This window comes from Lissotriton helveticus, chromosome 6, assembly GCF_964261635.1.
Source record: "Lissotriton helveticus chromosome 6, aLisHel1.1, whole genome shotgun sequence".
Taxonomy (NCBI): Eukaryota; Metazoa; Chordata; class Amphibia; order Caudata; family Salamandridae; genus Lissotriton; species Lissotriton helveticus.
The window spans coordinates 1,290,058,204-1,290,080,951 of record NC_136067.1 but is presented as its reverse complement, the minus strand read 5'-3'; the positions used below and the strand labels follow the sequence as shown (position 1 = coordinate 1,290,080,951).

Below are 22,748 nucleotides of genomic sequence, written 5' to 3'. Positions count from 1 at the left end.
TCAACCACCGAGGACTCGGCTGCTGTTCGTATGGCGTCCGCCATCCCGGACCTAATCGTGGGCGAGGCCGGCCTTTGTGAGGCTCTCTGCGTCCTGCGTCTCGAGACTCTCCGCCAGCCTCCGTCAGTCGAATCCCCCCTTCCCCGTGGCGTAGATGAGTCTTCTTCTCCTGCCGTGATCCCAAGCACTGCACAGACATCCAGGAGAGACCGCAGCTGGTGTGACTCTCCATTCCAGCGGAATATGAGGCGGAAAGGGTGTCCCCAGGAGTAGGGCGTATCGTGTTGCCTCAGGAAGTCCGTCGCAATCTTGAATGCCCTGCGCTTCTGGAGCGTAGACGCCGCTAGATCTTGATACAGCGAGATCTGGTGACCTCTGAAGGTTATAGTCTGTTTCTTCCGTGCCTCGTACATAATCCGTTCTTTCAACGGGAAGTCGGGAAGGAAAGCCAAGACATCCGGTGGGGGCCCCGATGCCCGCCGCTGCGGGCCCACTCTGTGAGCTCTATCGATCTTGACGGGGTAATCGTCAGGTTCGCCAAGGACGGCGCGAAATAGCTCTTGCAAGTAAGTCATTATGCCGGAGGCCTCTTCCGTGGACGGTACTCCCCGGACCCTAATGTTGTTCCGCCTTGACCTGTTTTCCAGATCTTCATTGTGCTGCTGAAGGTCTATGTGCTGGTCCCTGAGGCGTAGTACCTCCTGCTGCAAGTGCGTAATCTCCTCCTCCTGTCTTTGTGTCGAGCTCTCCACTGATTCCACCCTCTCCCCGAGGCCCTCCACCTCCCTGCGCAGTTCACGGACTTCGCCCGCCACTTCTTTCTTCAACTCTTGAAAATCGTCTCTCAGTGTCCCGAAGAGGGACTCCAGAAAAGATCTGGTCACCGGGGGTTCTCCGCTGCTCCCTCCTTGAGATCCGCATGCCCCTCCCGACTGCGTTGAGAGCTTGTCCCCCTTGCCAGGTGGTTTGTTGAGCATTTCCGTGAGTGTGCGGTTGTTGCCCTTGCCGCCCTTCTGCCCAGCCATTGTCCTCTCTTCCCAGAGCTCGTGAGTGCACCACAGTAGGTCCCTGCCAGGCCGTCCTCCGCCCAAGCTCTTGCCTCTGGCGTGAGCTCCTGTCAGCTTCCGCTACGTGGACCTGTCCCTGCCGGCCTCCGCAACACCGAATCGGGCCCCCGGCCGCCGTTCACCCCACGCAGCTCATTGGTCCCCAGACCTCTCCACCAGCCCCTTCGCGCCCCAGGCGTCAGGCGCTGTCGTGCACTCCAGGCCCCTGCGGCGTGATATGTCGCCAACTCTGCACGCCTCGTAGGGCAGTCTGCAACTCCTCTGGGGACTCCGCGTCCCTGTGCTCCCCTCCAGCTCACTCCTCACCTCGTTTGCCAAAGTCGTGGGGGAAGGGGAAAGCTCTGGTCAGGGCCCAGCACCCGGGAACCCGACCCGGCCGCTCCAACCCGTGCCTCCTTGTCTCCGGGTGCTATCTGCGGGGCTCCGAGGATCCTTCGCCACCAACAGTCGGGCTCTGGGGGGGGGGGCCTCCCGTAGACCCTGGGTTGCACCTATGCCAGCCCACTGCCGAAGTTGCGTTCTGCCAGCTCTGGTGCAACTCGCTGGTTATTCGCTGTGCCCCCGGTCACTCTGCTCTCCCCTCGGTACCCCGGGGGCGCCTCTGCCAGGACCCGGGGGGAGGTAACGCTCGCGGCCCGGCTTCACCGCAATCCGGCTCCGTTATCCCCGGCCAGGGATATTGCCGTGCTCAGGGTAGGACACTGAACGTCGGACTCGCTGCTCCTCAGGCACCGTCTCACTGGTGTCCCCCGCCGCCGGGTGACCCCTGCTAGGCCGCAGCCGCGGCCTCGCGCACTTTCCAGCCCGAGATCGAGCCCCTCTCACCTCCGGGAGGCCAATCAGCGACCGGGGATCCAGGTGCACAGCGCCAGGAAGGCGCCAAAGTCCCTCCGTGCCCCTCGTGAGTGTTCGTAATGGGGGTTGTGGGGAGCACTCCAATTTAGGCAAATTAATAATCAATTATAAAAGTTCTTCAATCGGTGCTATGATTACTAAGGGGAGTCAATCCTGGATGCTAAATGAATGAATTATGGTGAGTGGTGGCCCACCTAATCATGCACTGTTCACTTGGTGCTATGCACCTTAGAGCAATATCAAAAATGTTTAACCACAATTAAATTTGTATGTGATGGTAATAATCACATTTATTAAACAGTTTTACAAAATGAGTCATAAATAATGCAACTGAATGTTATTGTGTCATCATAACAATTCTCAAGTGTATATGCAAATTAATTGTACAAGCATAATCATTATACATCATATTCATAACATTCTAATATTCAAATGATTGACGTGGAGCCCAATGCATTTCGGCACGCATACGGTGCCTTCATCAGGGGCAGTTCTAAAAGGAAGAAGAAGGAATGTATGTCAGTATCTACATATGCAGGGGGACATGGGGGTGTGTGTATGTTATCGATTTAATCGTACCTTCATGTTTGATTGCTGGAGATCTATTGAAGTTGATAGCCGATTCTACAACCAAAAAATTATGAATGGTAGGTAACGCTGTAATGTGCTCATAAGATAAAATAAATGAAGAACAATGATTTATAAACGTCGTACCTGGTGATCTGGTTGCCAGTAGCTGCAACAATAAATATTGCATATAAGTCGCTATTGTTGATAAATATAACAAAACTTGATAGCATCAAGTGCTCAGGGATAAAAATAATGGCCCTACCTTATCTTCGTTATGATGTCGATTCTACCCAGAAGTAAATAATAATAATAGTGAGGCACTAGGTAATTGCCAAATATACAATGAAAACGGTAACGGTGTAATGCGGGAAAGTAATAAACGATGGTCATTTACCTGACTCCAAAATACAAAACTCCTTTCACGTTAGTTGACTGCTGTTCTATTAGTAATCGTCCACCGGTCTGCCTGCAAACTCCATTAAAAAGTAGCGTGGTGCACATGGCAGTGTTGCCATGAAAATAAAGAACGGACTATGAAAATAACAAACCCAGAAAATGCCAAAAGAAATGCAAAGCGCTTGAGCGCCATCTTAAGAAGGTAAAAAAATATCGACGTACCACCAATATTAAGTGACTAATGACATATAAAGTCTATATGAGCATAATATCTGGCGCACCAAAGTTACGCCCGCGCTAAATAGCCTCCATATTATAGGCTCAGAAGCCCAAAATGAAATATCATGTTCGCATTAACCATAACTCATAGTGTTGTGGTCGAGATGCCCATATGCCTACAAACGATTGAACGAATCGGGTACTATTTTATATGATAAATAGTGTCCGTATATATGCACTAGGAACATGCTTATACCAACAGCTCATGATAGTATATATATGTGATAAGTGATGCATCCTGGGATATAGAGTACTTATACATTATGGTACCATTACGGAATGCTACCTATTCGTGCTGGTGACTGGAAAGAAGTGTTAACAACGTGAGTGACGTTTTGTGCAATGAGGTAGAAACCATATAAATCATACCTAAACTAACAACAACAAAAATTAAGTACACAAGATGATATTAAAGTACATCAAAGATAAGTTTGTCCTTCATTGACAATAATATACACAGTGTTATGTTAATAGAATCACAAAAAAACATAGGTTGGTTATGTAACATAGTCAACATAAAGCAATGAAATGTACTGTACAACAACAACATTAATCAAACCTGTGGGTACATGTAATGAAAGGTATGCTAGTCTATGGTTGACCAGACTATGTTATGGACTATGTGTGATCGTCTAAAATGAATGCACTATGTCAAGATCATGGGAATTGGACCTATAGATAACATGAAAGATCATATTTGTCATTCAGTCCCGCAGGGATCAAAGTGCCAAGATATTTAATCCAGAAAATTTCTCTACGCAATAGCCTTTGGTGATTGTCTAGACCTTGTTGGACCTGCACATGTTCTAGAATAAGGAACCTGAGTTGTGAAATGGTATGTCGTTGTTCCTTCCAATGTAACACCAATGGTGAGGTTAGACTCTCATTGCGGATACGGCTCTTGTGCTCTGTAATCCGTACCTTGGTTTTTCGTTCAGTTTTGCCAATGTACATTTTTCCACATGGACACTTTATTGCGTACACAACATTGGTCGTGTTGCAATCGCTGGAATGTTTCAAGTGAATAAGTTTCCCAGAAGTTGGATGCGTACATGTATTGCCAGTAATTACATTATTACAATTTGAACAATTGAGACAGCGCGTGGTGCCCTTGTAGATTACTGGTCCAGTAAGGTGATGTTTCTTTTTTAATCTCTCTCTTAAATTTGGTCCTCGGGTGTACGCATGTAGAGGAAGATCTTTAAAGATACCGTGAAAATCTGGTTCCAGTGTCAGGAGTTCCCATCGCTTATTGATAATCTTCTTGATCTTTTCAGAAAGAGTTGTGTATTTAGTCACAAAAACCATCCGGTTCTGTGGGGATTTACTTTTCTGTGTCAATAGATCCTGTCTTTGCATTTGTTGTACCCTACTCAATTGCGTTGTGAGAACATCCGGTGGGTATCCTCTAGCTTTGTACTTTTGAACTTGATTCTCAAGTGTAGTCTGACAGGTCACATCGTTAGAGCATATGCGTTTAATGCGAATGAATTGTGAAACTGGAAGGTTCCTGATCAGATTTTTGGGATGAAAACTGGTGAATTCAAGTGCGCTATTCCGATCAGTAGGCTTAGTGTACAAAGCAGTATCAAATCCATCAGCTGTCTTCGTGATTCTAACATCTAGATAGTCAATGGTGTCTTTACTGATTTTGTAGGTGAACTGGATCCTCGTGTCAACTTGATTCAATCTGTTAATCAGGGTTTCCAAAGTATTCGGTGTATCATTCCAAATCAGAAATATATCATCGATATATCGTCCATACATTAATACATGTTTCCATTCATCCTGTGACATAAGGTGTTGCGATTCAAAATAAGCCATAAATGTGTTCGCATACGCAGGAGCCCCTGCAAATCCCATTGCCGTCCCGCTCAGCTGTGCATAGAACTCGTCTTGCCATATGAAATGGCTGTTGTATAAGCAAAATTTCAGTAGTTGAAGCAAAAAAATTTTTTTGGTGGTGGGTAACTGTTCCATACTTAATAACGCCCATTCACTAGCTTCCAATCCTGCTTCATGGGGAATAGAGGTGTAAAGAGCCACCACGTCTATGGTGCACATAATCCAATGATCCTGATACCCTTCTTCTATCCACTTCAATTTGTTGAGGAAATCCGTGGTGTCACGTATGTATGAACCCCAATGCTGTACGAATTCCTGAAGATGGTAATCTATATATTGTCCGAGGGGGTCAAAAATTGACCCGCATCCCGAAACGATAGGTCTAAAGGGTGGATTAGTAGGGTGCTTGTGAATCTTCGGGATCATGTATATCAATGGTCGTCTTGGGTGTTTTTGCGTCAGAAATGCAGATGTCTGTTCATCTATCCATTCATTCTGTGTAGCTGTAGTCAGGATAGTGTGTAGCATTTGTTGTAAAGTAATCGTGGGGTCAGATGGTAATTTGAAATAAATGTTAGTGTCATGCACATGTTCATTAACTTTAAGTTCATAAAAAGTTGTATCCATAAGAACCAAGGCGCCGCCTTTATCTGCAGGTTGTATCGTGATGTCTGGATTAGTAGCCAAGTTGCTGATGATGTTCAGTTCATTTTTGGTCAAATTGTTGTGGCGGGTACTTGTGTATTTTAATGCTCGTAAATCTCTTTTTACTAACAGTTCAAAGGTGTCAAGCATCTTATGTGAAACTGGAGATTGAAAAAGACTTTTGGGTTTAAATTGCCTGCATGAACTTTCCTGATTCAAATCTGAAGGTTCCACTACATTTTCAAAGTAGTGCCTGAGTTTAAGTGTCCTCATGAATCTGAAAAACGCTCCTTCTGTTTCAAGCTCATTGGTCGTGATTGTCGGAACAAATGTAAGACCTTTATTTAGCGTTCTCATTTGTTGTTTAGTGAGGGTGATAGATGAAATGTTAATAATTAAGTCAGTGTTCGACCGCTCCTCAATTCCTTTCCCACCACTTCCTCGCCTGGTTTTCCTCTTGATGTTGACAGCCCTGTCTGGGGCGTTGGTGGTTGTGCTGGAGTTTGTGCCTGTGACAAAAAATCCACCTCTCTGCTGGTGGTAGCTTGACTAGCCATCTCTGTGGCTATTATGTTGCCATCTTGAGTGGTTCTCACTGGTCCCCTACGGATAGATATCTCCTTGTCAGTTACCAAACTTTCCTCTGAAGATCGTGCAGAAGGTGTTGTTTTTTTGGGAATGAATTGTCGTTTAGCATAGATGTCCGCCCACGTGTACACTTCATTTAATTTATAATCTATAGTGTCACGTTTGTACTTCCGCAATTTACCCTCTTGCAGTTCTTTCTCGTATTTATCCAGTTTAATGTTGATGTTGTCCAAACTGATTTTCCAAGTGTCTGCCTCCATCCTGGCCTCGAGTTCTGATTTCAAAGTGTAAATTTCTTCTTCTAGCTCTCGGATAGTTTTAGAAAGCTCCTCAATTATCAGTAAAATGAGATCTAGTGAACATTTGTTAAGTATGCTGTACCACTTGTCCATAAATTTTGAGTTGAGATTAAATCGGAAAAGCATAGGTTTGATAGATAAACGTAAACCTCTGGGTATCCTTTTTGCCCGATGATATTGTATCAACGTGGAGGCATGCATTCTCTGATTAAGTTGGCGTCTGGTGATGTATTCTAGTTGTTTTAATTGTTGGCTAATGGATCCCCCATGCGCATCCATGTTTCTCACTTCCTTTATTAAAGAATAAATTTGATCCGCCTGATCATTGGTGTAGGCCATCGTAGTGGCCCTGTTGTCCGTCATACCACTAATGGTTTCAAATTGCATCTTCGTTAAATGGTGGGTGCCTCCTCACTGGTGACTAGGTAAAGTAATGGTAATGGGGGTTGTGGGGAGCACTCCAATTTAGGCAAATTAATAATCAATTATAAAAGTTCTTCAATCGGTGCTATGATTACTAAGGGGAGTCAATCCTGGATGCTAAATGAATGAATTATGGTGAGTGGTGGCCCACCTAATCATGCACTGTTCACTTGGTGCTATGCACCTTAGAGCAATATCAAAAATGTTTAACCACAATTAAATTTGTATGTGATGGTAATAATCACATTTATTAAACAGTTTTACAAAATGAGTCATAAATAATGCAACTGAATGTTATTGTGTCATCATAACAATTCTCAAGTGTATATGCAAATTAATTGTACAAGCATAATCATTATACATCATATTCATAACATTCTAATATTCAAATGATTGACGTGGAGCCCAATGCATTTCGGCACGCATACGGTGCCTTCATCAGGGGCAGTTCTAAAAGGAAGAAGAAGGAATGTATGTCAGTATCTACATATGCAGGGGGACATGGGGGTGTGTGTATGTTATCGATTTAATCGTACCTTCATGTTTGATTGCTGGAGATCTATTGAAGTTGATAGCCGATTCTACAACCAAAAAATTATGAATGGTAGGTAACGCTGTAATGTGCTCATAAGATAAAATAAATGAAGAACAATGATTTATAAACGTCGTACCTGGTGATCTGGTTGCCAGTAGCTGCAACAATAAATATTGCATATAAGTCGCTATTGTTGATAAATATAACAAAACTTGATAGCATCAAGTGCTCAGGGATAAAAATAATGGCCCTACCTTATCTTCGTTATGATGTCGATTCTACCCAGAAGTAAATAATAATAATAGTGAGGCACTAGGTAATTGCCAAATATACAATGAAAACGGTAACGGTGTAATGCGGGAAAGTAATAAACGATGGTCATTTACCTGACTCCAAAATACAAAACTCCTTTCACGTTAGTTGACTGCTGTTCTATCAGTAATCGTCCACCGGTCTGCCTGCAAACTCCATTAAAAAGTAGCGTGGTGCACATGGCAGTGTTGCCATGAAAATAAAGAACGGACTATGAAAATAACAAACCCAGAAAATGCCAAAAGAAATGCAAAGCGCTTGAGCGCCATCTTAAGAAGGTAAAAAAATATCGACGTACCACCAATATTAAGTGACTAATGACATATAAAGTCTATATGAGCATAATATCTGGCGCACCAAAGTTACGCCCGCGCTAAATAGCCTCCATATTATAGGCTCAGAAGCCCAAAATGAAATATCATGTTCGCATTAACCATAACTCATAGTGTTGTGGTCGAGATGCCCATATGCCTACAAACGATTGAACGAATCGGGTACTATTTTATATGATAAATAGTGTCCGTATATATGCACTAGGAACATGCTTATACCAACAGCTCATGATAGTATATATATGTGATAAGTGATGCATCCTGGGATATAGAGTACTTATACATTATGGTACCATTACGGAATGCTACCTATTCGTGCTGGTGACTGGAAAGAAGTGTTAACAACGTGAGTGACGTTTTGTGCAATGAGGTAGAAACCATATAAATCATACCTAAACTAACAACAACAAAAATTAAGTACACAAGATGATATTAAAGTACATCAAAGATAAGTTTGTCCTTCATTGACAATAATATACACAGTGTTATGTTAATAGAATCACAAAAAAACATAGGTTGGTTATGTAACATAGTCAACATAAAGCAATGAAATGTACTGTACAACAACAACATTAATCAAACCTGTGGGTACATGTAATGAAAGGTATGCTAGTCTATGGTTGACCAGACTATGTTATGGACTATGTGTGATCGTCTAAAATGAATGCACTATGTCAAGATCATGGGAATTGGACCTATAGATAACATGAAAGATCATATTTGTCATTCAGTCCCGCAGGGATCAAAGTGCCAAGATATTTAATCCAGAAAATTTCTCTACGCAATAGCCTTTGGTGATTGTCTAGACCTTGTTGGACCTGCACATGTTCTAGAATAAGGAACCCGTTGTTAACACTTCTTTCCAGTCACCAGCACGAATAGGTAGCATTCCGTAATGGTACCATAATGTATAAGTACTCTATATCCCAGGATGCATCACTTATCACATATATATACTATCATGAGCTGTTGGTATAAGCATGTTCCTAGTGCATATATACGGACACTATTTATCATATAAAATAGTACCCGATTCGTTCAATCGTTTGTAGGCATATGGGCATCTCGACCACAACACTATGAGTTATGGTTAATGCGAACATGATATTTCATTTTGGGCTTCTGAGCCTATAATATGGAGGCTATTTAGCGCGGGCGTAACTTTGGTGCGCCAGATATTATGCTCATATAGACTTTATATGTCATTAGTCACTTAATATTGGTGGTACGTCGATATTTTTTTACCTTCTTAAGATGGCGCTCAAGCGCTTTGCATTTCTTTTGGCATTTTCTGGGTTTGTTATTTTCATAGTCCGTTCTTTATTTTCATGGCAACACTGCCATGTGCACCACGCTACTTTTTAATGGAGTTTGCAGGCAGACCGGTGGACGATTACTGATAGAACAGCAGTCAACTAACGTGAAAGGAGTTTTGTATTTTGGAGTCAGGTAAATGACCATCGTTTATTACTTTCCCGCATTACACCGTTACCGTTTTCATTGTATATTTGGCAATTACCTAGTGCCTCACTATTATTATTATTTACTTCTGGGTAGAATCGACATCATAACGAAGATAAGGTAGGGCCATTATTTTTATCCCTGAGCACTTGATGCTATCAAGTTTTGTTATATTTATCAACAATAGCGACTTATATGCAATATTTATTGTTGCAGCTACTGGCAACCAGATCACCAGGTACGACGTTTATAAATCATTGTTCTTCATTTATTTTATCTTATGAGCACATTACAGCGTTACCTACCATTCATAATTTTTTGGTTGTAGAATCGGCTATCAACTTCAATAGGTCTCCAGCAATCAAACATGAAGGTACGATTAAATCGATAACATACACACACCCCCATGTCCCCCTGCATATGTAGATACTGACATACATTCCTTCTTCTTCCTTTTAGAACTGCCCCTGATGAAGGCACCGTATGCGTGCCGAAATGCATTGGGCTCCACGTCAATCATTTGAATATTAGAATGTTATGAATATGATGTATAATGATTATGCTTGTACAATTAATTTGCATATACACTTGAGAATTGTTATGATGACACAATAACATTCAGTTGCATTATTTATGACTCATTTTGTAAAACTGTTTAATAAATGTGATTATTACCATCACATACAAATTTAATTGTGGTTAAACATTTTTGATATTGCTCTAAGGTGCATAGCACCAAGTGAACAGTGCATGATTAGGTGGGCCACCACTCACCATAATTCATTCCTCGTGAGTGTTCGCCAGTACCGGACGTGGCACTAGTGCTGCCTTCAGTGAACCCGGCCTGCTTCTTCCTCCAGCACTGTCTCAGCCGCGGCCTCGATTAGCTCAGGGGGCGCATTCAGGGCCCGTCACATCGGCCTCGAGCCGCTCCGCCGATAGCGGTCCTGGATCACCGGTATCCTCGGTCCCTCTCTTGGCAACACCTTATGCCGCAGACCTTCCGCAGCAGCCACTGGGTCTATGGTAGCGGCAACCAACCAGGTCTCCAGGCGGGGTCGTTCCGCCGCGGGAGCCCGGGCACCAACAATCGGGCCCGCTGCACCCGACACCTCCGCCGGGGAGGGCACCGGAACGTTTCTCAGCTGTGCCCCTACACTTTTCCCGACCGTACCCGGACCTCCGGGCCGATCAGGGGGGAGAAAGGCGTAGGTTCAGGGCTCAAGGCCGAGGCGGACACGGGAGCTCAGGAGGAACACGTCCGTTCACTCCGCCATCTTGGCCACGCCCCCCTGAGCCTGTGTTTAAACAAAATACCTACCCTCACTGAACCATGCAGCTCAAGATAGGTCAGACAGCAGCACACTCCCGTCTAGACCCACTGTCACATAGATAGTGCCAAGAACCCGCTATAAATAGATAGTCAAGACTAAGTGGTACGGAAGCCAGCTAGCCCGCAGGATCCAGACCGAGTGCCTAGCAGCCAAGGTGCTGAAGACCTTTCTCCTGAGAGGGTTCCTTCATGGGCTGGGCATAGTTATAGGCGTACAACACTTCAAGAAATATTTTCCCCAGCTTCTTTGTGCAGTCGTCAGATAAGGGGAAATCACCAACAACTGCAACTTAATTGAGCCTCATCACTCTGGCTCCAGAGACCTTATGCTACTGCACACAGCAAGTAGCCTAGGAGTGGAAATAATAAGAGCAGGTGGAAAATTAAGTCAGAGCACATGAACCCTCAGGCAGTCATGTAAATACTCAGCAAGTGCACAGGAGACCTCAGATTATGCACAGAAAAAAACTCAATGCACAGGGTCCCCAGGCTGGGAACACTGAAACTGCACGGGTTTATTCATCAAGTTAACAGGAAACCTCAGAGCACAGTCAGGGACCATCATGTATATATTCCCCCAGTGCACATGAACACCCAAACCATGCATGGGGAGCCCCGGGGCAGTGCATGGAGAAACCTAATACAGAAGAACATGGTTTGTCAAGGGAATAGACAAAGGGTGCACAGCAGTGCTCAGAACGTGTACGGGAACCCACAGACCCCGCACGGCAACAGTCAAACAATGCATAGAAATCCTCAGATAGTGCACAGTAAGATTCACACAGTGCACGTGAATACTCAGTGCACAGGAAAACCCATTACACAACAAACAATAGGTAGTCATTGAATACTCAGCCAGTGCCCAGGAACACTCACTTTGCGCCGTCGGTATGTCACTTTTTCCCGTATTAAAGTGCCACCGCTGCGGCGCGAGGAGCTGGTAAATAAGCCCCTTAGCGAACACAGAAAAACTCAGTGGACACGAACCCTCAAACAATCACGGAAACACTTATAAGGATGCACAGGGGTACTCTGGCAGTGCATGGAAACACTGAGTAGGTTGCGTGCATGGGAACAATCTGACAGGTCAAAGAAGCACTCTCTGTGCACAAGAACATTCAGCGCACACGAACACTCAGGAAGTGCAGGGGAACACTGCGATAGTGCGAGGAGATACTCAAACAGTGCACTGAAAATCTCACTGCACGGGAACCCCCAGAGAGTAAACTAGAAATGTAAGTTCAGGGGCACCCCTAGACAGTCATGGCAAAATCGTCAAAGCTTAGGAACACTAGGACAATGCAGGGGAATAGTGAGAGCGTGCGGTGGAACATATGGGGCCTCAGGCAGTGCTCAAAGACACTCAATCAGTGCACAGAAATACTCACCGAACACGAACCCCTTGACATTGGACTGGAAGACTCAGTCAGTTCAGAGGAGGGATCAGACACTGCACGAGGACACTTCAGCTAGCAAATGAATACTCGGGAAGTGCACAGAAACACTGAGAGAGTGCACAGGAAAACTAACTGCACAGGACCCCTGAGACAGTCACAGGCAACCTTACCCTGTGCGCGGCTGTACTTAGTGTACAGGAACACTCGCAGAGCGCACGGGAAGACTCCAACAGCACACGGTAATCCTTAGAAGGTGCGCAGGAACCCTAAGAGAGTGCACAAAACTATTAATTGCACAGAAGCTATCAGCCAATGCACATACATAGTCAGTGGACAGGAAAGCTTAAGGCACTGGAACCCTCAGACAGCCACTGAACACTCAGTGAATGCACAATAAGACTCAGAGAGTGTGCAGAAAAAAACAGTTCACTTAAGCCACCAACTGGTTCACAGGAGTTAGGAGCCTATTTACAAAGGTACCCATATTAAAAGTGACGCACTGGCGGTGCAAGGGGCTTGTAAATAAGCCACTTAGTGCACAACACAGTCACGGACTCACGGAAGGCTTATCCATTGTGGAGGAACACTCCGGCGAGTTCATCGGTGCAATCAGGCAGCACAAATGAGCACCCGATCGGTGCACGTGAACCCTCAGGTGGTCATAGAGGCGCTGTGATACTCAGTACACAGGAATCTCCAGACAGTACTGTGAAAACTCGCAGAGAGCGAGAGGTCACTCAGACAGCGTACATGACACTTCAGTGCACAGGCACCCTCAGACAGGCAGCGGAACACCACGACAGAGCACGGGAACCAATGTATGGGAACACTGGGTGTACATATACCCTCCGTGCGCAGGAACTCTCAGACCTCGCACAGGAGGACTCCGAGAGCGCACGTGAGCAGGCGGCGCCTGCGAATACTCAATACTCGGTATTAAACTGTTAATGGATTATGGAAATCCCGATGGTGCACGGGCACCCTTATATGATGCAGGTTCATGCTTCCAGTATAGAAACACAGAAGCACTAAGTTTGCATGGAAGCAGGCAGTGCATACGCAGGAACATTTAGGTGGTGGTGCGGGGAACACTCCGAAAGTGCTCGGAACACTAACTCGGTAGAGTCGGACTCAGACAGACATCACACTATTCAGACATGGCAAATAATAGGCACTAGGAGGACAGTGCATGGAAAGAAGGGGACACGCGCATGTGGGCATCCCACAGTGCACAGATTCACCCAGAGAGTCCTGGGAACGCTCAGAAAATGTACAGGAAAACCCCTTACTGTAGAGTACCCATAGGAAACATTACAACTTGCATCCGATATGAAAGGCAACCTTCTCGGACACTACGGCGAATGCAGGATGTTTAGAAATGGTACATCGCCACTCCCAGGCAATAATGGGGAAGGGGGCACTCTATTCTCTTCATAAGGCGGGGGGTAGTCTTTGGCATGGCCGTGCCTTTCCCAAGAATGGTGTTGGAGTCTCAGTGAGTGTCTCACGCCCAGAGCTGGGAGGGCTTCTCGCAGCTGCCTCTAGCTGAGGGTCTAGGTGGGAGGGGGGGGGGGCAGGAGCCACTTGAAGCGGCTCACTGCTGAGGTGTGAGAGAGCGGCCGCCGGCGCGAGCTCAGTCAGAACAGCAGCAGAGCCCTCCTCAGGCGGATCAGTGGCAGCGAAGGCGCGCGCACAGAGCATCAGAGCCCTCAGAGACAGAAGGACCAGTGGCGGCGGAGGCGCGCGCACACAGCTGCGGCAGCGCGAGCTCAGAGTAGCCCTCCTCAGACAGACCAGTGGCGGCGGAGGCGCGCGCACACAGCGGCAGCGCGCGCTACTGAGTCTCGTGCGCAGCGGGAGACGAAACCCCTGGCACTACTCTCGGGAACAGACTTTGTTTTACACAAACAGAACGAAATGGGGACGGACTGAATAAGAAAAGCTCATCAGTGGAAGGAAAGACTTTGCCTGGAAGAAGTTTAGCTGGAAGGAGACCCCTGGACAGTGCAGCCATGGTGTCCGGCTGGCAGTGCAGCCTGCTCCTGCTCATCTGTGCCGCGGCCGGCCAGGAGTCCCGGACAGCTCAGGTAAGCAGCGCCTCTCGCTGCCCCGGCCGGCTGTGCTGTCAGGGGAGGGGGGATGCAGTCTAGGGTTTAAACTGTGCACCCTGGCTCTCATTGTACCTTTCCACTACTACACCAACCCGTGTGATCGTGGTCAATACCGGTTCTCTCCCTGTGCCGCGTGAACTTTCCTCCCAAATGCGGTGTGTTTAGAAATAGACAGGTGTTAGGCGCCCAGTAAACGAGTAGCCCCTGCCTTATATTTTTTCTGCGCCTGAACTGTAGATGCTCTTGAACACTTACTAATAAAATGCCCCAAATCCAGATACCAGCAACTTGATGTAGCAGAAACTATTTATGGCCGGTCAGCCGGGGCTCTGTCGGACGTTTTATACGATATCGTTTTGTTTATAGACTCAAGTGGAAACTTTGCTGTCCTTGTGCCAGCGAGTTTCTGGTTCGATGCTCTGACAATGACAATGATCAATTTCACGGTACTTAGCTTTTCGACCTTGGAAGGTTGAAACCTCGAGTTAGCCGTGCCAGCTTCTAACCGAAATCATGCTCTTCATGTCTCAACATATGTCACCATCGAGTGCATATCTCCTAGCATCATCATGTTAATATATGCCATTTTCATTGAACTAAATAGAACATACTGCATTGGCTTCAGAAAGATGAAAGGCTGAATTGGTGATTAGAACATGTAATGCTAAGACGTACCCACACACGCACACACATAGACATACATGCACATATTGTTTTAAAAAACAACCTCGTTCTCCGCAGTTATGTAGTGCTTGCTACCTTTAGCAGTGTTTTTCTTCCCATTGTATCCGATCATTTTGCGGAAATTGTTCATTTCGTATTTTCGATGGCCAGTGGTACTGTTATCCTTTAGCATTAACTCCATAAAGGCAACATGATAACCCCGCCTCAGTCAGGTGAGATGAAAGCTACAAACGGATCGCTTCATTTGTAAAGGCGTATGCTTGAAGTGTGTCACAGAGTTCGGATGCCACGTGGCACCATGTCCTGTGTGACACTAGTAGCCAATTCTGCCATTTGCGCTTTTATTAAAAAAGCAATTTGTATGCTGGATTAGGTAAACCCATTTTTGGAATGAGAAAAACACAGGTCCTAGTGTGCATAAGAATTTCGGCTAAAAAGCTAGAAGTTTTGAGGGGCCAATCATGGTGCAGGCAGGACCAGTGATTTACGCAGCAGGGGAGCACCACATTATGCGGCTGGTTGCCTAAACTATGCGGCAAAACAGGCAGTTAATGTGGCAAAGTCAGGCACATTTTTTTTAGTAGTAGTACTTCATTATTTTATAATTTGTACACATAGTAATACTGTCTGGAGAAATATTTCACCTAATTAGTACCAGTTTAAAAAACAAATACACAAATGAGCATTTGAAAGAAGATCAGTCTACCTTTGAGAAGAACCTTCCACTACGTGAGAAAAAGAAGCCACATTTTTAGCATCTTTTGATTTTATTAAGCTAGGGACTTTTCTTGTTATAATCTGAAGATTATGCAGCAGATGATGAATTATGTGGCAAATGCAGCAAAACCATAATTATGTGATAAAAGCAGTGGGGGCTCCCCTGCTAAGGCGGAGGAGCATCGACCACTGCTTTACAGCAGTGAAATAAAGGAAAAATAAAATGATAATAACTCGAGGTTATTATTATTTTATTTACTCCAGCTGTGGCAGGTCTGTAGGCGTAGTCGAGGCTGTTGTGGTGACAGAGGAGCAGTGGGAGGAGTGGTAGAACACTGTAAGTACGCATGACTGTTTGGCCGGCCGTCTGGGGCCGGCCAAACAGTCAGTCACACTTTGCATGTTCTGCACCCCGGCTTCATTACAGCCTGGGTGGAGAACATGCCCAAGTACCTATTCTCTGGCTGAGCACCGAACCCCAGCTCTCAGGCCAATCACAGCGCTGCATTGCAACATTGTGAGTGGCTCAGGGGGAGCCTGGGTGCTTCCTGTTCCATTCCGGTCGGGAGAGATGATGGAGGGATGACGGAGGAAAGACACAGCGAGGAGGTAAGCTTTTCTTTTTCTTTTTTACATCCCCTCACCTCCTATCCCCGGATCCGTGCCGGCCGCCACTGGACAGAAGCTGTGGCTGCAGAGTCTCATAACTCCTCTGGCCCGCCCTGGATATAAGGTCACTTGGCAGCCATGATGTCTGTGTTACAGTGTTTGTATTCTAGTCTTGTGTGGGCGTCTGTTATGTGTGTAGTTTGTTGTCCATATGTGTTTTTGCATATTACTATAATACGTCTATGTTTGTAGTATAAGGACGTTTGAACACCCCACCCTCCATGTACTGTAAAAATAGTCAACTATTTTTAGTTATCGGCCTACACAGCTCCATGCAATACCCACATTGTTGCAGACAGGAGTGAGTTTTATGAGGAATTGTTGGTTTCGTGAACGTCATAAATGACATACATGCAGGCGCGGTTCGTCCATTGGGGCGTGGAGGCGTAGCCCCCCTGCCCGACGCCGCCCGCAGCTCCCTCATGACAATCCGGTCAATGAATCAACATGACGTCAGACCGCCGGGCGGGCGTCATGTTGATTCATTGACATGATTGTACGGACGGCAAACACAAGTACGCATGCGTGGGGACGGAGGGTGAATTTTTACCCGTGCCCACGCATGCGCACTTGTGTTTTGGCGGCGTTGCGCATGCCCATCAGGAGCCCTAATGGGTGTGCTGCGGGCGAGAGGGTACCTGTGCCCCTGGCGCCAGGATTGGCCAGGGGCGCTGTGAGCCTGTGACGTGTGCGGGACCGGCAGCAAGGTAAGTGTGTGTGTTTTTCGGTGTTTCAGTAAACTAGCTTGCACAAATGACTTGAGATAGTACAGTGTGTTAATGATGTATGGATGCAGGATGCGTGGGTGGATGGATGGGTGGATGCATGAATGATGTATGGATGGATGCATGAATGATGTATGGATGGATGCATGCATGATGGGTGGATGCATGATGGATGGATGGGTGGATGCATGAATGAATGATGTATGGATGCAGGGTGGGTGGGTGGATGGATGGGTGGATGCATGAATGATGTATGGATGCATGGATGGATGGATGCATGGATGCATGCATGATGGGTGGATGCATGATGGATGGATGGATGGATGGATGCATGAATGATGTATGGATGCAATGATGGGTGGATGGGTGGATGGATGGATGGGTGGGTGCATGAATGAATGAATGATGTATGGACGGGTGGGTGGATGTATGGGTGGATGTATGAATGATGTATGGATTGCATGCATGCATGATGGGTGGATGCATGATGGATGGATGGGTGGATGCATGAATGAATGATGTATGGATGCAGGGTGGGTGGGTGGATAGATGGGTGGATGCATGAATGATGTATGGATGGATGCAAGGTGGTTCGGGCTCGCTCGCTGCGCTCGATCGCTGCGGTGCAATATGCAAATTAGTTTACGCCCCCTCCACTTTCAAATGTCACCAGCCGCCCCTGCATACATGCCAACTTACAAAATAACTTCACTGTGTGAGGAGAGTGCAGGGCTTTGCAGGGCACCGGGCCTGGTACCGAGAGCTCTCTAAGAGGTAATCTGCCCCTCACCAAGTCCCCCAACCCCTCCCCAATAAACCCATAACAAAGTGTAATCGAGGCTGTCACTGTTGTCCTGGGGTGTTTTCACATTGTTTAAGGGACATTGGCTGCTTACTGCCCCTGAAAACTAGCTGGAAATCCACTCTTTACAGTGGCTTTCAGCTCCTGTTCACTGCCACCATGTGATTTTGGCTCCTTACCGGGCGACTGTGTGAAGAGATCTGAAATCATGTGACACACGGTGGCACCGTGTGAGTTGGCAGGCCTGTAAATTATCAAGCCACCAATGTGTGCATCCAATGCCAGGATCTGCATGCTTTCAACACACAAGAAAGGGCTTGTGGATTTCCGTTCCTGAAGCAGACATTGCTAGGTTCATTCATGATTAACCTCGTTTGATGACAGACGTCAACGCAAAGGCTCTACACCCCTGTTGCTGGTCAGCAGCAGATGGAACACCAAATAGAGAGTTGGGGCAAGTCCTAGTGGGCTGGGGGTATGGGCCCCAAAAACACATAGATGGATAGTCGCCAACTGCATTTCCCACTCACAAGGTGCTCACTGACATAGAAACAAGGCACTCTCAAATAGAAAGCAAGGCACTAGCAATAAAGTGGAGCTGACAAACTGTTATATCTCAGCCTACCATTTCCATGTGGTAATGAACCACAACACTTGATTCCACTTTGTCACTACACTGCACTCCAGGCCTGACTGTAGCACTGGTGGCACCTATTGCGACAATGTTTATTGGTGCCCCCCCATGACCTCCTTTTCCACAGATTCCGCCACTTCCACCCTTTAACAGTGCCCCTCAAGTCTCCATAGCCACTCTCTCTCTCATGCATTTCTTTTGTTTTATAGCGCCACTCATGCCAGTGTAAGGTGTCAGAGCACTTTACATTACATACACATTACACCGAGACAATGAATCAAAAGTGTGTAAATCGGTATTTAGGAAATGTTACATCAGACAGAGGGCTACAAGGTGTAGGAGTCATAGGTCATACCTACTGGTAGACAGTACAGTTAGAATGTTTGGTCTGGAGAATCACAAATTCAGAATTAAAAAGTAACACCATGGTTGTGGGTTGGCTTTACTGATAAGGAATGATTTCTACCCAAGTGAACCCTTTTTGCAACATTAGGGTAATGTAAGACTATGGGGGGAGGGGATAGTAACGCTGCAATCTATACGTTGCAGTATGCATGCAGCTCTGTGATGGTAGTTTACATCTCTCTGTTCTATATTAGGATTTAAATGTATAAACGGCAAATAACAAAAGGGGCTCTTGACAGAAGTAGTAATGCACTGACCTACGTACATTGTATGCACATTGTGATCTGCATGATACACATGCTTTGCAGCAGGCATTTTAACCTCCTGTACTACTTTATGATGAGCCACATCTTCCACTAGACAGAACTCAGATCTCTCTTCAGGAAGAATGTTAATCATAGGAGTTACCTTGACATTTTTATTGTTGTCTGAAAATTGCTGGAGGCAAGGAGCGCGGCAGCAGGTGATTTAAAAACCATATTCTCCTTGAAAACACGGGCTCCCCCTAATGTCAGCAGCCGGTGCAGTGGCACCAATCGCACCACCCTAAGGCCGGCCCACCCCAGGGACTGTAAAGTGGGTGCTGTAGCTACATGTCTTCCATTCAATCTTGGCAGGCAGCCGATAACCTCGTAGACTGTGGGTCATCCTGACCTCTCAACCCGGCGGGACAGCGTCAAGGGGAGTGCAGCGAGGAACGTGTATCATGGGTGATGTCCAAAGGTGACAGCACACTCCGAGGTGGGAGATGACAGTTTGCAGGGTGAATGTCATTGGGCACTGGCACATGAAACTGCATGGAGATCACTTATGGATGTGCAGGGAGTGCCAGGCATAAGCCACTCTGAAGTCATTGTGAAAAGGGAGTAACGCGTTGAGAATGTTAGCAGAGGGTGCAATGGGGAGTTTAAAGCAACTAGTTATTCCGAAGGTGTTAATACCCAAAATGGTACAGCCTGCTCTTCAAGGGGACCAAGGGGCAGGGTTTGCATTGGGCATGGGTGAGCTGGGCCCAGGCCCGGGGCGCTAAATATTCCAAGGGGCGCAGCAGAGATCTGCCTGACTCAATGCTATACAAACAGCCGTGGCCCCTAGTGCGACAATCACTTTTGGCGCTCCTACATCCCATGTCCACCTCCTTGGATTCTCTCACCACCACCTGCAAAAGTGCCTCTCATCTCTCCTATCATAAAATATTGCTAAATACAGTGCCCTCCCCCTGAGATCACAGCACCCCCTCCACAGGTCAGCGCCAAGTGTGGCCACACCAGTCGCACTTCCCTAAAGCCGGCCCTGGAAACAGCAGCTCGTCCATCCTACTTGGTCTCAACAGAATGCAGAACAAAGGATAAGAAAAGGATCATGATGCAGTCCCATTGACAAGAGGTGTAAGTTTTGGTGTAATTGTGCTGGAGTAAAACTCGAGGTAATATACAGCTGCCATCTGAATGTATCCATGAGGTAGTAACTAGCAAATAGGCACCATGGTAATCACCAACAGCAGTGGAGAGTGTTTTTAGCATATCCATGTTCAAGAGGGTCCGCATTGGTACCATCAGTAATGGCCTCCCAATGGGACATGGTATGTTTTATTGCACCTCAAAAGGGATTTTATGTATATTATTGGTTAACAACAACTAACGTCACCTGTCGGTAGAGATGGGAATGCCAGGAAAGTCAAAGGAGAGAGACGAGCCAGAGTGCGGAAAGCCAATGCAAGGCATGAAAACATTTGGCATGTAAATGATACTGGAAATACCATTCGAAAACATAAAAATTCACTCAAGTCAAATAAAAATCCTTTATTTCTAAGAAATAAATTCTTATAGAAATATATTTTAGACAGCATTTAAAATACATAACTAAACATATAAAATCCATACAAAACACTTAGGGCGATATTTACAATAAAGCGGTCAAGCGTGTCATTAAGCCAAGAAGGCTAACGACAGGCATCATCACTTTAGACAACGCAGGGCTGAACCATCTTTACTAGAATATGTTGCACCCATGCGTTTCCCCCTGTGCTGGTGCTAACTTTAACTGCCTAGCGCCAACGCAGGCACCCTTGCACAATAGTGCAAGGGTGCCTGTGTTGAGGGTAAGATTGTTTATGTGCAGGAACGAGTCCCTTCCTGCACATAAACAATCTTTAAATGCTGTTTTGTAACTTCTATGTGTGCTGCTTAATGCCGCACACATAGAAGTTACAACATGGTATCTTTTTTTAAATGATTGTTTATGTGCAGGAAGTGGGACCTTCCTGCACATAAACAATCATAGCAATTTGATGCTTCTAGGCAGCACACATGGAAACAGCAAGAACGAGGAGAAATAAAGCATTACTCCTCATTTCGCCCTGTTAGGACCAGGTTTTCCCTGGTCTTAATTTTGGTGCTGGAATGGGTGTTGCGGTGAAAAGCCCTCCGTAACACCCATTGCCCCCCTTTTCACACTAAATACATCATGAAAGGGTGCTTAATTTATAAGGCAGCGCTAAGCCACGTTAAGTGGCTTAAGGCTGCCTTGTAAATAAGGCGAGTCCCCTATCACCATCACAACGTCACTGAAAGTAAAAGTGACATTGTGGTGGCGACGGGGGCTTGTAAATATGCCCTTTAATTCCAATTAATCCGCTGGCACAACAAACAGTATAACATTTACGATTTCTTTACATTAAAACTCAACAAAGGTCATAACATTATCATATGCCTATTGGAACATTTAAAATATAAGTAATTACCCAAGGCATGCAGGTCATTTAGGTGGGTAAAACATTATAAAGTGCAATGTGGAGGGCTATACATTCTCAAATCCCAAAGTCTTGTTCTGCCAAGTTCCTTACATGATCAGCACCAGCCTATTCAGGGGGAACGAAACTTAATAGGTTCACAACACATTATCAAACCTATTAATAACTGTCAGAAGGATATTGAGATCCTGGGACATGCAAATCGTTTTGTCGAGTAGGGCGTTAAAGTTCAAAGTGCATGGCCAAACTACATTTGAACCCGGGATCCCATTCAGTCTACTTTCTCACATGATCAACACCCACCTATTAAAAAGAACAAATCTCAGTAAAAGGTTACAATCTAATACCACATACCTTTAAAGAGCAGTTGGAAAGGGGAAATATATATTAACCAGGGCAAGCAACTCATTTAACTAACTTGAGGAATATATAGTGCAGCATGAAAACCAACCCCATTTTTTTCACATAGCTGTTAGTAGCATTTAGAAAAGGTGGCAATTGCCCAAGGCATGCATCTCAGTGTGCCAACTAACATTATGAAGTGCAGAGTGCAGGACAGGTAACATAACCCCTGGTCTCCCATTCGATCAGCCTCCTAACATATTTGGGTTCGGCCTATCTAGTTAAAATAAATCCATACCTAACCCGGGAGTACCATTCCTACCCTTGGACTGAGTCAATTAACAAGAAATTGTCTGGCACAGGTTACAATTTTCCGCAAGAATTGACCATTGGTAACAGCTATATCCTGAAAACTAGGACCACATATTAGGCTAAGGCCCTCGCTTTGTGTTCAAACTCCATATTTTAGAAAAACTGAATGGAGAACCTTCCTCCTTTCCTCAAGGAAGAGTACACAGTCCATCAAAAGATGGCTCATTTAGTAGTTATGACCCCGCTGCCAGGGACACT

General features: G+C 45.8%; 1 protein-coding gene across 1 annotated transcript in view; it reads left to right on the top strand.

Moving 5' to 3' along the window:
* Positions 1–13,952: 13,952 nt before the first annotated feature.
* The window catches only part of FBLN7 (fibulin 7), an 877,728-nt gene continuing 868,932 nt past the window's right edge, over positions 13,953–22,748 (top strand). The window contains exon 1 of the mRNA XM_078649036.1: positions 13,953–14,424. Coding sequence (XP_078505162.1) covers positions 14,350–14,424 — 75 coding nt within the window. The 5' untranslated portion in view covers positions 13,953–14,349. The remainder of the gene's footprint in view (positions 14,425–22,748) is intronic.